This window comes from Lytechinus variegatus, chromosome 10, assembly GCF_018143015.1.
Source record: "Lytechinus variegatus isolate NC3 chromosome 10, Lvar_3.0, whole genome shotgun sequence".
Classification (NCBI taxonomy): Eukaryota; Metazoa; Echinodermata; class Echinoidea; order Temnopleuroida; family Toxopneustidae; genus Lytechinus; species Lytechinus variegatus.
Window position 1 is genome coordinate 16,145,559 of NC_054749.1, and position 14,441 is coordinate 16,159,999.

Here is a 14,441-nt window from a genome sequence, read left to right on the forward strand (position 1 = left end):
ACATCCGGGATGAAGGGGTGCACAAAAAAATCCTCAAAGTCTTGAGCGGCAAACCGTTAATCTTTCGAGACTTGTTTACTGATCGGTTTAAGCCGAGAGTGTTGCTTATCTAGGTCCAGACGTCCCGAAAGCAGGATTTATACGGAGCGTCCATCTTGATCGCAGGACTGACTTCGTCCGAACGACAAAGAGACAAGTTCAGGCGGAAGATTGACTTTTCTCGCTCAGTATTTCGCTACTGGTGCTGTCTTCGGCCCGAAGTTGAGGGCAGGGCTGACTGATGCCTGTTCCCACTAGTCGAGTATCGCATTTGAGTAAGCCAGAACTCTCTCGTACCCCTAATGGTTATTCTCCTCGATCGAATCCCATTTGCTGGGCAGCTTGCATGGAATGCAAGGAGCTGCTATTAGAATTTGATGGGGAGAAATCACCCCCAATCTCTTCTGCGAGATGAATCGGGTCGGTGGTAATCAAATTTCGAATCAGACTCTCCAACGATGAAAAACTCCTTTTATCTATGGCTTGTACGAGGCGAGTTATCATTAGCCCCCACTCCGCGACCGGTACGAGGCGATTTAGACCTGTCTCTAAGTCTAGAATGAGTCGAGTTTTCATTAGCCCGTTGTCTCGGGCGGCTTAGTCTACTACTTGCCGGGCTGGCGGTAAGCAAGTCGCGGTAAGCAAGTCCAATGAATCTGGGTCGGGATGGGTCTATTGCGGCGCCCGCTGGGGGAGGATCGCCTACAAGGCTCCCAAGATTCAACTACTACAACTATTATTATTATTTTTTATTATTATTTTTTTAAAACCGCACGTACATAGAATAGATCTTAATTCCACAGCACTGTATAAACTCCTGAACAATTCTACAAGTACGATGATCCACCAACTTGGTGGACTGTACTATTACGGATGATGATGACCCGTCTCGGTGGAGTCTGGCAATGAATGGACTGACCGATCTCCCCTTTATTGAGATCTTTTGGGTGGGGGAGGCTTGGGAATTACTAATGTTTATGTCATTTATTTCTTCAGACATCGAGATTCATAAAAAAGCGCGGTGGCTAAACGTTTCGAGTATACTCAACGGTAACGAAAGAGGAGGCTTATATGCGGCGAGCCGGTTTTATGGGTCTCGTTCCGTGACAGGTTTCTCAGGCTACCTGATTGCAGTTAGCCTCTTTCTGGGAGTTTTTTACCGGTGGCTATTCGAGTCAGGGTAGTGAATAGCAATTTGATGAGATGGTATAGGTAAGTATAGCGCAGTGGAGTAAATCAAATATGAGATGAATAGTCATGGTACATCTATAAGCCAAGGCACACTCCGGGGGCATGCCGCACGTACACAGCCAACAATCTCATGAGATATACGGCTGTTTCTTTCCTCGGAGATAATGCTTACCCGACCGGGAAAGACTCGGGGAACAGCTGTGAATGTCAACAGGAGGGATATCTAGCATGTGAATAGCTGATTCCCTCCAGGTATTCGGTGCGGGTGCTGCCGGCGGTGTCCGGGGGGACGACCGGTGATGGCAGCTCAGGCAGGGCTCATACGAGCCGCCCGAATACGAGACAAATAGGTTAAAATAACCATAATGCACCCGGTGGTGAAGGCATAGCGATTACTAAGCACAGGAGAACTATTTATCGCCGTGACATTCAGATCCGATATACATACTCATAAGCTCGGAGAGCTACGAGATAGTGAGACATACCGCTGAGCGGTGATGGAGCTCATATCGGAGTCGCCCTCTGTACAAGCCCTGACTCTAACCTTACAAGAGTAGGAGTTAAAGTAAAGACAGGGCACCCTTACTTTCGAATAGAAAGTGAGGTTCAGGCCAAAAGCCGACGGTCCCGTCGCCTGGGCGGACAGTCCGCGGGAGTGATAGGTTGCCCTCTCAAAAGCAGCCAAACATTCTCACGAGAGAAGGGCGGCGTGCGGTATATGAGAAATTCTTACCTCTAATCTACAGGCCTGCTTAGGGGGTAGAATGGAGAGTTACCGCTGAAAGTGCCGTCGCCGTACGTGAAACTTGACGTAGAGGGCGAATACGGGAGGACCTGCTTAATAATGGGGGATACCCATGCAGGTAAACTCACCGATGGCTCCCCGGAGTGCGGGTTGGCGGGAGAAATCTCAATCCGCTCAATACCCGACACTGGCAATAAGACCGCGGCGGTCTTATAATGACGGAGAACACAAGGGTAAGAACCCGTAATGCTCAGGGACGCATAGATGCAACCTGTACGGATGCAACGTCCAGCCGTCGTCACCGAGAGCTTGCCGACATGTTGATGCTTGAAAGCCGTATGTCGGAAGCACCTGCATAGAAACGGGGGTCACTGTGTAGGTGAACAGCGTTTCAATAAATGCCCGGTGTGAGAGGACAGGTGATTGCTTGAACCGCACAGTGCTTAGCAAGACGGCTGAAGCTGATATGAAGCGTGGGGGAATTACCCGCACTGCTCATGGGAGTATGAAGCAACATGAGAGTTGCGACGCCTGACCCACAATTATCGGGAGTCTGGTGACATAATGGAGGGCAACGCCCGTATGTCGATAACACCTGTGTATTAGCGGGGATTTCCCTTGGAGGTGAGTGAGCCGGCGAATCATGATATTGCCGGTGACTCTCCGAGGTGCAAGATGGCGAATGTCTGCTTAACCTGCCCGGTACTCGACACGGCGGTTTAGCTGACAGGGAGTATGAAGATAAAGATCCGTGATACTCGAGGGCGTTCTGTTGTAACATGAAGTTACGACGCCTGGCCACCGGCACAAGAATCAGAAAGAAAGGTCTGCCCGCAAAGCGGGATTAGCGACCTAGAATTTCTTCTTCCTCTTCTGTGCGGCCCCCGCCGGGGGGCAGAAGAGGGTACAATTATCGGGAGTCTGGTGACATAATGGAGGGCGACGCCCGTATGTCGATAACACCTGTGTATTAATTAGCGGGGATTTCCCTCGCAGGTGCGTGAGCCGGCGAATCATGATATTGCAGGTGACTCTCCGAGGTGCGAGATGGCAACTGTCTGCTTGACCTGCCCGGTGCTCGACACGGCGGTTTTAGCTGACAGGGAGCATGAGGATAAAGATCCGTGATACTCGAGGGCATTCTGTTGTAACATGAAGTTACGACGCCTGGCCATCGGCACAGGAATCAGAAAGAAAGGTCTGCCTGCAAAGCGGGATTAGCGACCAAGAATTTCTTCTTCCTCTTTTGAGCGGCCCCGTCGGGGGGGCAGAAAAGGGCACAAGAGATATCTCGCATGAGAAAAGTCACCCAATCTGATAAAGCCGTTCAGGCACATGAACGCAATTTCATGGTTCCACCTTAAAGGGCACGTGGACGCAATTCCACGGTTCCACCCTGATCAGTTAATCGTGAGATTGACGGGGTCAAGCTCACGTGTCTCTAGCGACTAGGGGCTGGTAGCCCTTTGCTAATGCTCCCTGACGGAGACTGACAAAGCATCGAGCCTAGTCTGTGCCAGGAAAAGAGTCCCACGCTCTTAACCTGGACTTGTCGGACCCGATAGCCGGTGGGTCAAGCAGCCCGGGAGGAGTGAGGTTTTCTATACTAGTACAACACTCCCCAAATAGGTTCAGGTCCCGTCGAGGGAGCCTTGGCTATCACCTTTCAGGCACGTGGCCACCGCGCCATGGTTCCACACTGAAACGCTCGGGCACGTGGACGCAGTTCCACCCTCTTGGGCACGTGGACGCAACTCCACGGTTCCACCCTTCCTTTTCCAGGGCACGTGGACGCAAACCACGGTTCCACCCTATAAAGAGCCCAACGCAAAGGGTCTCTCTTGCCCTCATACTCTCCGCCGCTGATCACAGGGACAATACCATGTCTGGTTCTCTCCCAGCGGCAGGTTGGAGTCATCAAGAGATGAGTCGAAGAGCTCATCTACCTGGTAAGTTCTTAACCTGAAAAGAACAAGCAGGGGCGAAAACAGAGAGGGGGTGGAGGGGTGGTGACACAACAAGATCCCTTCAAGAAATTATTAATAAAATTAATAAGTCAGGTAAATAACAGGATCACCTTCTTAAACATGAGTTAAGAGAACAAAGTTAAGAAGATTTTTTTTTTTTTTTGAATTAATAACACGAGCGGGCAGGGCTCGACATGACGTTAATTAATTAAAAACAGAAAACGTCTAAGTCCAAGACGAAGAGCAGGATCAGCTAAGAAAAAAAAACACAAGGATTTTTTTTTTTGTTCTTTTGACAAAGGTCGAAAAAAGAAATAGGCGGCAAAAAGACGCCCTAAGCTGATCTGAGAGGTAGTAGCAAGGACTCACTTCCTTTAAACTGGAAGCCGGAAACTTATTAGCGAAAACAAAGATGCTAACAAGAATCAGGAGGGCTTCTCAAAATTTAAGAGAAATTTTTTTTTTTTTATAAGACAAAAGGTACCAAAAAAAAAATTTCATTTCATACAAAATAATTATTAAAATTAATTAATAATTAAACAATTAACCAAAAGGTTAATCAACAATTGATCAATTAATCAATTAAGAATAAAAGATTGATTGGAACCTAAGAGAACAATCAACCAACTCAAAACAAGAACAACAACAAGTTGAAAACAAGTTTGAGAACAAAAGAAGGGCGATTAATTAAACAATTAATCAAAAGGTTGAATAACAATTGATCAATTAATCAATTAAGAATAAAAGATTGATTGAAACATAAGAGAACAATCAATCAACTCAAAACAAGAACAACAACAAGTTGAAAACAAGTTTGAGAACAAATAAAGGGCGACGCTCCTACCTGTCCAGCATAGCCTAAGCTGTGGAGAGGAAAATAAAATTAATTCAATTCAAGAAGAGGCAAAGGAGCAAGTCAAGAATTAAAAGAATTAAAAAAGAAAGTGAAGCGTCGCATTAATACCCGCTGCACGCAGGAGAGCGCGGAGGTATGGGATAAGGAAGCGGAGCAACCCGTCTGTGTGAAAACGAAACTGACTGTTCGGACCTCACACAATTTAATTAAAGAAAAACGTGAATAAATAACATGAAAGCTCCACGCAGAGTACATAAAATGAAATCAATCAGAAGCCTAAGGGCAAAGGATTGAAATAGGTAGTAAAAATATAGATAAATATGTCAACAACGGACACTTTAAAAAGGGCAAAGTGGGAGTGTACTTAGCTACGTCTGATCACGGCGGCAGGCAAAGGTAAAAGAGGAAATGGACGCCTATTTGCGTGATGATCTTGGGATAGTGCGTGCAAAGGGAGATGCTGCGCGCGCAGGAAAAATTGTGTACTTTTATTCGGCGTGCAAGTTAATCGTAATGAACTAGCAAATCAAATGAGTATATCCCAGTTATTGATAGTAAATATTCATGGTACATAAAGCCAAGGCACACTCCGGGGCATGCAATTGTTTGAAAAACAATGGGACAGGGGACGTCTATAGAAAATGTGTGGTTGTGCAGAAATGCGAATGAAACACGCCTACGGATGTGCAATAATGCGAACGTAACGCATGAAGAGTTAATAATTCTAAGTTCAAAGCAAGTAGTAAGATATATCTATCAAACAAATATTGGATCTTATCTAAATATAGCATTTTGTAAAAACTTATGCTACTGGAAGAATACCTGTATGATTATTTGGGAATTATATATACTGCCTAAAAGCAAATAATTTCTGTATTAAGACCATTGTGAGTAATTAAGATATTTTTCTGTATTAAGTGTAAATATGTTCACTAAACATGATCGCAATTGTCTGTATCAGTAATAAGTACAATTAATACTAGTACTTACTTTGATGTATAATATTGATAATACTTTGATTTAGTTCAAATTATTGTTTAAACTATGTCATTTGTGGCTAAATTTGATTAGCATCTTGCTATTATGTTAGCTCCAATTAACCAAATATTTTCGTTTATTACATGATGTACTATTTCAGGTAATTGTACCTGACAGTGAGATTTGGTAATATATTAAATTCTAATTCAAATTTCATGCACAGTTTAGTGCTTCATTACACTGTATACTACTGATAACATGTCCGCTGGTCATGGCAATCAAACTTTGGTTGTAAAATATGCTTCCTTTACTTTGCTATATATTTCTTCCTTTCTAAATTTTTTTCTATATTCTTTTGTATTATTCTTGGTATCCCCTTTTCAAGACTTTGAGACTATTTGGGACACCTTTTTCCTTCTTTTATATAATACTATTATAGAATATCTTAATGTTTCATGTATTTGTATACTAATGTTCAAATCTATTATATTTGTATGTTTTTAATTCTACGTACACTCTGAATTCCAAGGCTTAAAAAAAAATCCAGATCGGCTGTGAAAAGTGATCAACCGAATATTAGATTTAGATCTGAACCTTGATGATTTAAATATAAATCTAACAGATTTGATTTTAAATCTTTTGAGATATAAAAGTTAATCTTTAAGATTAAGAATAAATTCAAAATTTGGCTGGTCACTATTCACAGCGAATCTGGATCAGTTTAAATCCTTGGAATTTAATTATTACAATAGTAATAATTATAATAATGAATGTGATTTGTAAAGCACCAAATCCACTCTGCAGAGCACCAAAGAATTTACTGAAATAAATAAATTAATGGTCTTTTTACACCTTCTCTTGAACTTCAAAACATCAAATGTGATTTCATGAAAAAAATAAATTCACTTACCTTCTCCTCGATAGAGTCCAACCTCTATTTTAAAATATCCTGAAACATAATAGTCATTGTAGTCATCAGATGTAAATTGAATAAAGAGCTGGTCTCCTTCAATGGTAATGCTATCATCATACCGGTGTTCATAGCCATAGAAATTAGCAACAGCAGTTCCATTTGGATCAGCACCAAGTCCTATCCTCAAAGTATCATAGCTGTCAAGGTATAACTCATGGATCCTCACAACAAAAGTGTAGTTGCCTTCTACTGATGAATTTGCCTCAAAGCGCCATAAGATAATAGTGTTGGTTGAGTATTCATGTGGGTAATTTGGTGAAAGAACGTCCAGATGCTGGCCACTATTCATCACATGAACTGCATAGGATAATACAAACCAAAGAATATTGAAACAGCATTTGCCTCTGTGTTCCTCCCTCGGAAGGGTAGGATGAAAACATGTCAATGTGATCTTGACCTTTGGTCCTCAAAATCAATAGGCTTCCTAGGATCTATGCTAGTATTATACACACTAAATAATATGAGCCTAAGTTAAGTCAAACCGAAGTTATCACATTTACAAGGAAAAGTTAATGGACGGACACCGAGCGTGATACCATAATACGTCCCGTCGTGAACGGGCGTATAAAAATTGACCAATTATTCAAACCTAAGAGGGGTCTTGAAAATATAATTTTACCCAGAAATTGCACTTAATTTTTATTTGCATGTATTATATATTCCATTATCATAATAGTCAGATCCTGTTCACAGGACACGTTCTCCCACATTTTAATACAATAAATTATGCTCTAAATGCATCTACCATTCGTGCTTTGAATTCATAGTCAGACTTAAATTAATCCACCCACCCCAAAAAATCAAAGACAACAATCCAAACTCTCTGATTCTTCTATTACACTGACCAACCCCATACAACTAAAAGACCCACCTTTCACACCCCCTAATCTTTTACCACACCGAACCACCTCACACAACCGCTTTCCACAATCTTCTCTTGCAATGATCCATCCCCACATACAAGTAAAAGACCCACTTTCCACACTTTCCATTTTCCTACTCTTCTCTTGAACTGACCCACCTGACATAACAAAAAGACTCAACTCTCCAAACTCCCACACTCTTCTCTGTCATTGATCCACTACAACTAAAAGACCCACTTTCCACTCCCTTATTCTACTCTTCCAATGATCCACCCGACAACTAAAAGACCCACTTTCCACTCCCTTATTCTACTCTTCCAATGATCCACCCCAACAACTAAAAGACATACTTTCCACACTCCCTTATTCTACTCTTCCAATGATCCACCCCCGACAACTAAAAGACCCACTTTCCACACTCCATTATTCTACTCTTCCAATGATCCACCCCGACAACTAAAAGACCCACTTTCCACTCCCTTATTCTACTCTTCCAATGATCCACCCCCGACAACTAAAAGACCCACTTTCCACACTCCATTATTCTACTCTTCCAATAATCCACCCCGACAACTAAGAGACTGAAGCTAAAATCAACCAGTATCTACATCCAGGATGATTGATCTTCACATTTTACGATGTACTACTCATGTGATTTTCCCTAATAAATGAATAAATAAATATACTGAACTGCATTGAAAAAAACCCCACTTTTTACAGTCCCCTACTCTTCTACTACACTGACCCACCCCAACGCAATGGACAAACCCACCTCCCACACTTTCTCACTCATTTTTTCACAATGATCCATCCCACACACTACATTCCACACAACAGAAATACACACTCCCCTTCTCTTCTTTCACACCAACCCATCCCGCAACTTTCCACACTCCCCCACTCTCCTCTGACAATGATCCACCTCCACACACAACTAAAAGACTCAAACTCAAACTCATCCTCACACAATGTAAACACACACTTCCCACACCCACCATATTTTTATTTTCCAAATGATTATTATACAACTGAAAGACCCACTTTCCACACTCCCCTACTCTTCTCCCACAATGATCCACCCACACAACTGAAAGACCCATTTCCACACTCCCCTACTCTTCTCCCACAATGATCCACCCACACAACCGAAAGACCCAATTTCCACACTCCTCTACCCTCCTCCCAAGATGATCCACCCACACAAAAAAAGACCCACTTTCCACACTCCTCTACTCTTCTCCCACAATGATCCACCCACACAACCGAAAGACCCACTTTCCACACTCCTCTACCCTCCTCCCACGATGATCCACCCACACAACCGAAAGACCCATTTTCCACACTCCTCTACCCTCCTCCCACAATGATCCACCCACACAACCGAAAGACCCACTTCCCCATTCACCTTTTCACATGTCTTATTCCACAATGATTCATCCCCACATACAGCTAAAAGACCCACTTCCACAATCCCCTACTCTTCTCCCACATTGATCTACCCACACAACCAAAAGACCCACTTTCCACACTTTCCCATTCATTTTATCACTTTTCTTTCACAATGATCCACCCACTCAACTGAAAAACCCACTTTCCACGCTACCTTACTCTTCCCCCACAATGATCCACCCACACAACTGAAAAGCCCACTTTCTCACTACCCTACTCTTCTCCCACAATGATCCACCCACAAAACTGAAAGACCCACTTTCCACGCTACCTTACTCTTCTCCCACAATGATCCACCCACACAACTGAAAAACCCACTTTCCACGCTACCTTACTCTTCTCCCACAATGATCCACCCACGCAACTGGAAAACCCACTTTCCACACTACCTTACTCTTCTCCCACAATGATCCACCTACACAACTGAAAGACCCGCTTTCCACGCTATCTTACTCTTCTCCCACAATGATCCACCCACACAACTGAAAGACACACTTTCCACACTCCCCTACTCTTCTCCCACAATGATCCATCCACACAACCGAAAGACCTACTTTCCACACTCCACTATTCTCCCACAATGATCCACCCACACAACCGAAAGGCACACTTTCCCATTCACTTTTTCACGTCTTTTTCCACAATTATTCATCCCCACATACAACTAAGACCCACTTTCCACAATCCCCTACTCTTCTCCCACAATGATCCACCCACACAACCGAAAAACTCACTTTCCCACTCATTTTTTTTTCACTATGATCCATCCCCACATACAACTAAAAGACCCACTTTCCATACACCCTACCGTTCTCACACAATGACTAACCCCCCCCCAATACAACTAAAAGACCCACTTTAAACAATAAAAGACAAAGATTCCACTGATCAAAATACAGTACCCAATAATGTACCTTGAATAATCACTAATGAAGCTGCAATGCACCTTCCATTTCTTAAGCAATTTATTCATTCTACCCAACCCCAAAAAACAAAAAAATAAAATGCGATATGAAAAATTCTTAGCTTATATCCTACTAGATATTATGGGAACTAGATTTCAATTAATTCTTATTTGATTCATTTAGCAAAATCAAACCAAAAAACTTACCACATGATTCTTCATCGCTACCATCTTCACAATCCGGTATTACGTCACATTTTGCAGATCCATCAACTGACCAGGGGTCTTTCTTGCATGAGAAGGGATCTGTGTTTTACAAGGAAATTAAGATTATGAAATGGTACCTTTAAAAATTCACAATATTTATTTCAAAGATTTCAACCCCCCCCCCAAATAATGATCAGATTTTCAGAGGTTTGAAAATATAACAAAGTATTTTTGTTTCTCACTTGCAATTTCAATTGAATCAATGATAAAACATTTATTCATGCAAATGAAGTTTTTAAATAAACTCATATCTACCTGAAAGATAGACCACTGATATATCTATTTTGAAGGTCCCATATTCGGAGTATGGTGTTGAGGTGAATTCAATGAACATCTCTGATGCAGCTAACATGTGCTGTGTTACATAGTTTATGAGGCGTCCACGGTAGAATGCAGAATCATTGCTGGGTACAAGACCAGGTCCTATCCGTATGGTATCACCATAGTAAAGATACACGATGTTAAGGGTGATGTTGAATGCTACTGCCATGGAGTTGGCGGGGGCAGTACCACTTGTATTAAAGAGCCACAAAGCATATTTGTCACTTCCATAGTAATAAGGGTAACCAGGACTGTAAAACTCTATTGTGTCTGTAAGATTTAAGGTGTGGACTGAAAGAGAAAAAAATTTGCTTGTTGAAGGTTAATAAAGATAATACTACTACTAGTAGTACAAAATAATGACATTTGATAATGATATTAGTAGTAGTAGTAATACTTATACTAATAATCTATAAGAATTACTAGAAATAAATTTTAAAATCGATGTTCCTTTTTTCAGGAATATGAAATGTGCTGTGATAAAAAAAAAATGAAAATGAAGTAATCAACTGGGAAGTTTAATTTACAAAAGGCAATTAATTTTTTTTTGCATTAATTCTACAGATATTAACAGAATGTAAAAACTTTTGTGTCAATCTTGATATAGATTAGAAGTATATTAAGATTAAGAATTTGTAAAAAAGGAGCCTCTCCATCAAATAATGTTGAATACATATTTTAGTAATTCAACAATACAATGTCATACTTTAATTACATAATGCAATAATTGCTGTCATAACTAAGAAAATGAATGCGAAGTTACCACAGCTGTTTTCATCACTAGAATCTGGACAGTCTACGTTGGCATCACACAAAGAAGACTTGTTGACAGCGTAGGATTCGTCATTACATATAAAGAGACCTAAACATAAACAAATATGAACAAGTAAATAATGAGGACCATGAATCAGTTGATAAACTTAGGATGACTCAGTGTTTCACTTCCAAATGATTCCAAACCTAACAACAAGTGGAACGCCTCTGACTGTCTCGCTTGCATTACGAGATTCAATATAGCAGCAGTGCTGACTTTGTAAGGGTACATGGTTTCTATATGTCCAAGTTACATTAACTAGATCTAAAACTTTTAAAGTTACGACAATATTCTACAAATACCCCCAGCATTATCAAAGTTCATTGACCCTGACTGACATTTGACCTTGGTCATGTGACCTGAAACTCACACAGGATGTTTACGGATACTAAATTGCTCTTATTTGTAATTTTCATGAAATCGATCAATGATCTTTTGATGACATTTTGAAAACTTAACCTTGCTTAACCCTATATAGCCCGGGGGGGGGGGGTTCTAAAAGGCCCCCCCTCAACATTTTTCGCAATAATTTCTAAATGCATAAAAATAATTCGCTGAAATTTCATGACTTTTTTCTTTCATATCTCCTGCACATTTCGAGACCCCCTGTTTGCGAAAATTTGTGGAGATATAGCACATATTCGTGACCAATGTCACAGAAAATGGCAATTTCCATTGACTTTTTTGTGTACAATGCATGGGTTTTACAAGAAGTGTTGTCAGATGAATTTTTTTCTGTTTTTCCTCACATAACTTTCTTTTGGGCTATCACGAACTATTCTAGATTTGAAAAAAAAAACAAAAAATAGAGATTTCAAAACAAAGAAATACATAATGAATTAAAAACAAAGAAATTCATAAGAATTTGGAAACACGGAAGGAAACAAGAACATTATCCAACATCTAATAAATTACTTTGAAACATTCAACTTTCTGGCTGCTAATGAATATTCATTTATCTCTAATTTGCATAAGTATTTTCACTTTTGATGATATGTCAAAATATAAAGTAAATATCACCTTTCTTTTGTACACAACTAGAAAAATAAAAATTTATGCCAAGACATGATAATCAATACGTGAAATTCAGAATTTCGAGAAAAATTAGCATATGCGCATAATTAATTACTATTATACTCTAATAATTAAACAATTTCAATACAGTTGAGTGAGATGTCTTTTAGATTACATGACTGGCTACTAACATGCTTGATTCCATTGCATTTTCTCAAAAAATGGGGGGAAACTACAAAAAAACGAAAATTCACTGAAAAAATTTGAATATTTGCATAATTAATTAGATAAATAAAAAATGATAATAAATATCACAAATTTGACATCACATTCTTGTAAAATACGCAATGAGACACCCACACACCAAATTTGGTCACAATCGGTCGATAAACGGCCGAGATCTGAGGGGGGGGGGGCCTAATAGGCCCCCTGGGCTATGCAATTTCAAAATAGCCAGGGCTATATAGGGTTAAGATTTGGATATTGATTCCCCCAACATGGTCATGAACTAGGTCTAAATACTTTCTAAGTTGCGATGACTATTCAAAAACTAAACTTTGGTGAATTTTCAATGTTGACAGTGCTGCCGGAAAAGCAGCGCCTATGGTCTCGCTCTGCTATACAGGCAAGATAAAAATGAAAAAGTACTGTAACAAGAGCCCTACAAAAAGTATTATTATTGAGCAAGTTATTTAGCTGCTTAGTCTGTTTGCTCTTGGTTATGGTGAAGTAACATAATCAATTATGATAATGTGAGGATATCACAGATCACTACTCTCTTAAAAATTTGAACTACTTTTTTTCTTGATTGATAAACCAACTATAATACATATTTCAACCTCACGAAATCATCTTTTCTATATGATTGCCATGCCATTCATTTGATTACGATGGGAAGCATGCTGGTGAAATCAAAGGTACAGCAAAAATCATTTAACTTGAGAAATATGAGAGCCATAAAGATCTATATTTATATAGATTATGAAAATATGAACAATAACACTCAACAGAAATGACAGATACAAAAGGGAGTTTGATTATTTTTAATCCTAAGTTGCATGACCTGTCTGTAAAACTAGTAGCCTAACATAATGCAATCATTTCTAGTTTGAGAACTTGAAGTTTAGATTGATTACAAGGGAAAGTTTATGACCTGTCTGTAAAAAATATGTTGACATAACAGGATGGACCTACCTTCTGTTGAACGGGGTGTAATCTCCATGTAGAAATAAGAATAGTAATAGTAAGGTCTCATGAGCTCTACATGCATCTCTGATGACTGGATGAGCCTTCTTGACCCAACATAATAATAACCACTAGAGAAGTTGATTTCTGTGTCATTCCTGGGGACAAGCCCAGAGCCAATGCGAAGTATGCCACCATATGGTATATAAACATCATGAATGTACACAAAGAAGGCGAGGCTGGGTGCACTGCTTGGAGAATCGATTTTAAATAACCATAACCTGTTAGTATTGTATCCATAGTATGAATAGAATGACAAGTAGAAGGTTTCTCCAACACTGATCAGGTATTCTGAAAGTTAAACAAATAAATTGTAATTTTCAGTTCAGATCCCTCATTCTTATTTTTTAAAATATATATTGTAATTACGTTTCCTCTTACTTTTTCACATTTTGTCAACGTCTTTATCATAAGTCAACGAAGTTTTTCTTTTTCTGTATTATCTTTACATGTACATGTATATCTATGTAAGGGACCCCTCTGTAAAACAGCGTTGATATTTTATCAACGCTGAGTAGGACAATCCCTCTGCCTTTTAAATGATCATATCTTTGTAATTGTAAATAAATTTATCATTATTATTTTTAATTGATGGAAAATAAATACAATACCATACAGTACAAATATCAAAAATTCAATATGGCATCTCAGGCTTCTGGTCATTGTCCTATGAATTTCTGTATCTTATTTTATTTCAAATGATCATGCAACTATGCAGGAGGAACATATAAAACTTTTCTTACTGTTTATTGCCAATCCAATTTAAGAAGCCCATTTAAATTCAGAACCTTGAATTTCTTAGAAATTTCTTCAAC

General features: G+C 39.9%; 1 protein-coding gene across 1 annotated transcript in view; it reads right to left on the reverse strand.

The window, feature by feature from the left end:
* Positions 1 to 14,441, reverse strand: part of LOC121422473 — a 181,350-nt gene that overhangs the window by 162,840 nt on the left and 4,069 nt on the right. The window contains exons 5-9 of the mRNA XM_041617541.1: positions 13,576 to 13,917; positions 11,317 to 11,415; positions 10,488 to 10,844; positions 10,173 to 10,271; positions 6,687 to 7,046 (exon numbers count right to left, since the gene is read on the reverse strand). Coding sequence (XP_041473475.1) covers positions 6,687 to 7,046; positions 10,173 to 10,271; positions 10,488 to 10,844; positions 11,317 to 11,415; positions 13,576 to 13,917 — 1,257 coding nt within the window. The remainder of the gene's footprint in view (positions 1 to 6,686; positions 7,047 to 10,172; positions 10,272 to 10,487; positions 10,845 to 11,316; positions 11,416 to 13,575; positions 13,918 to 14,441) is intronic.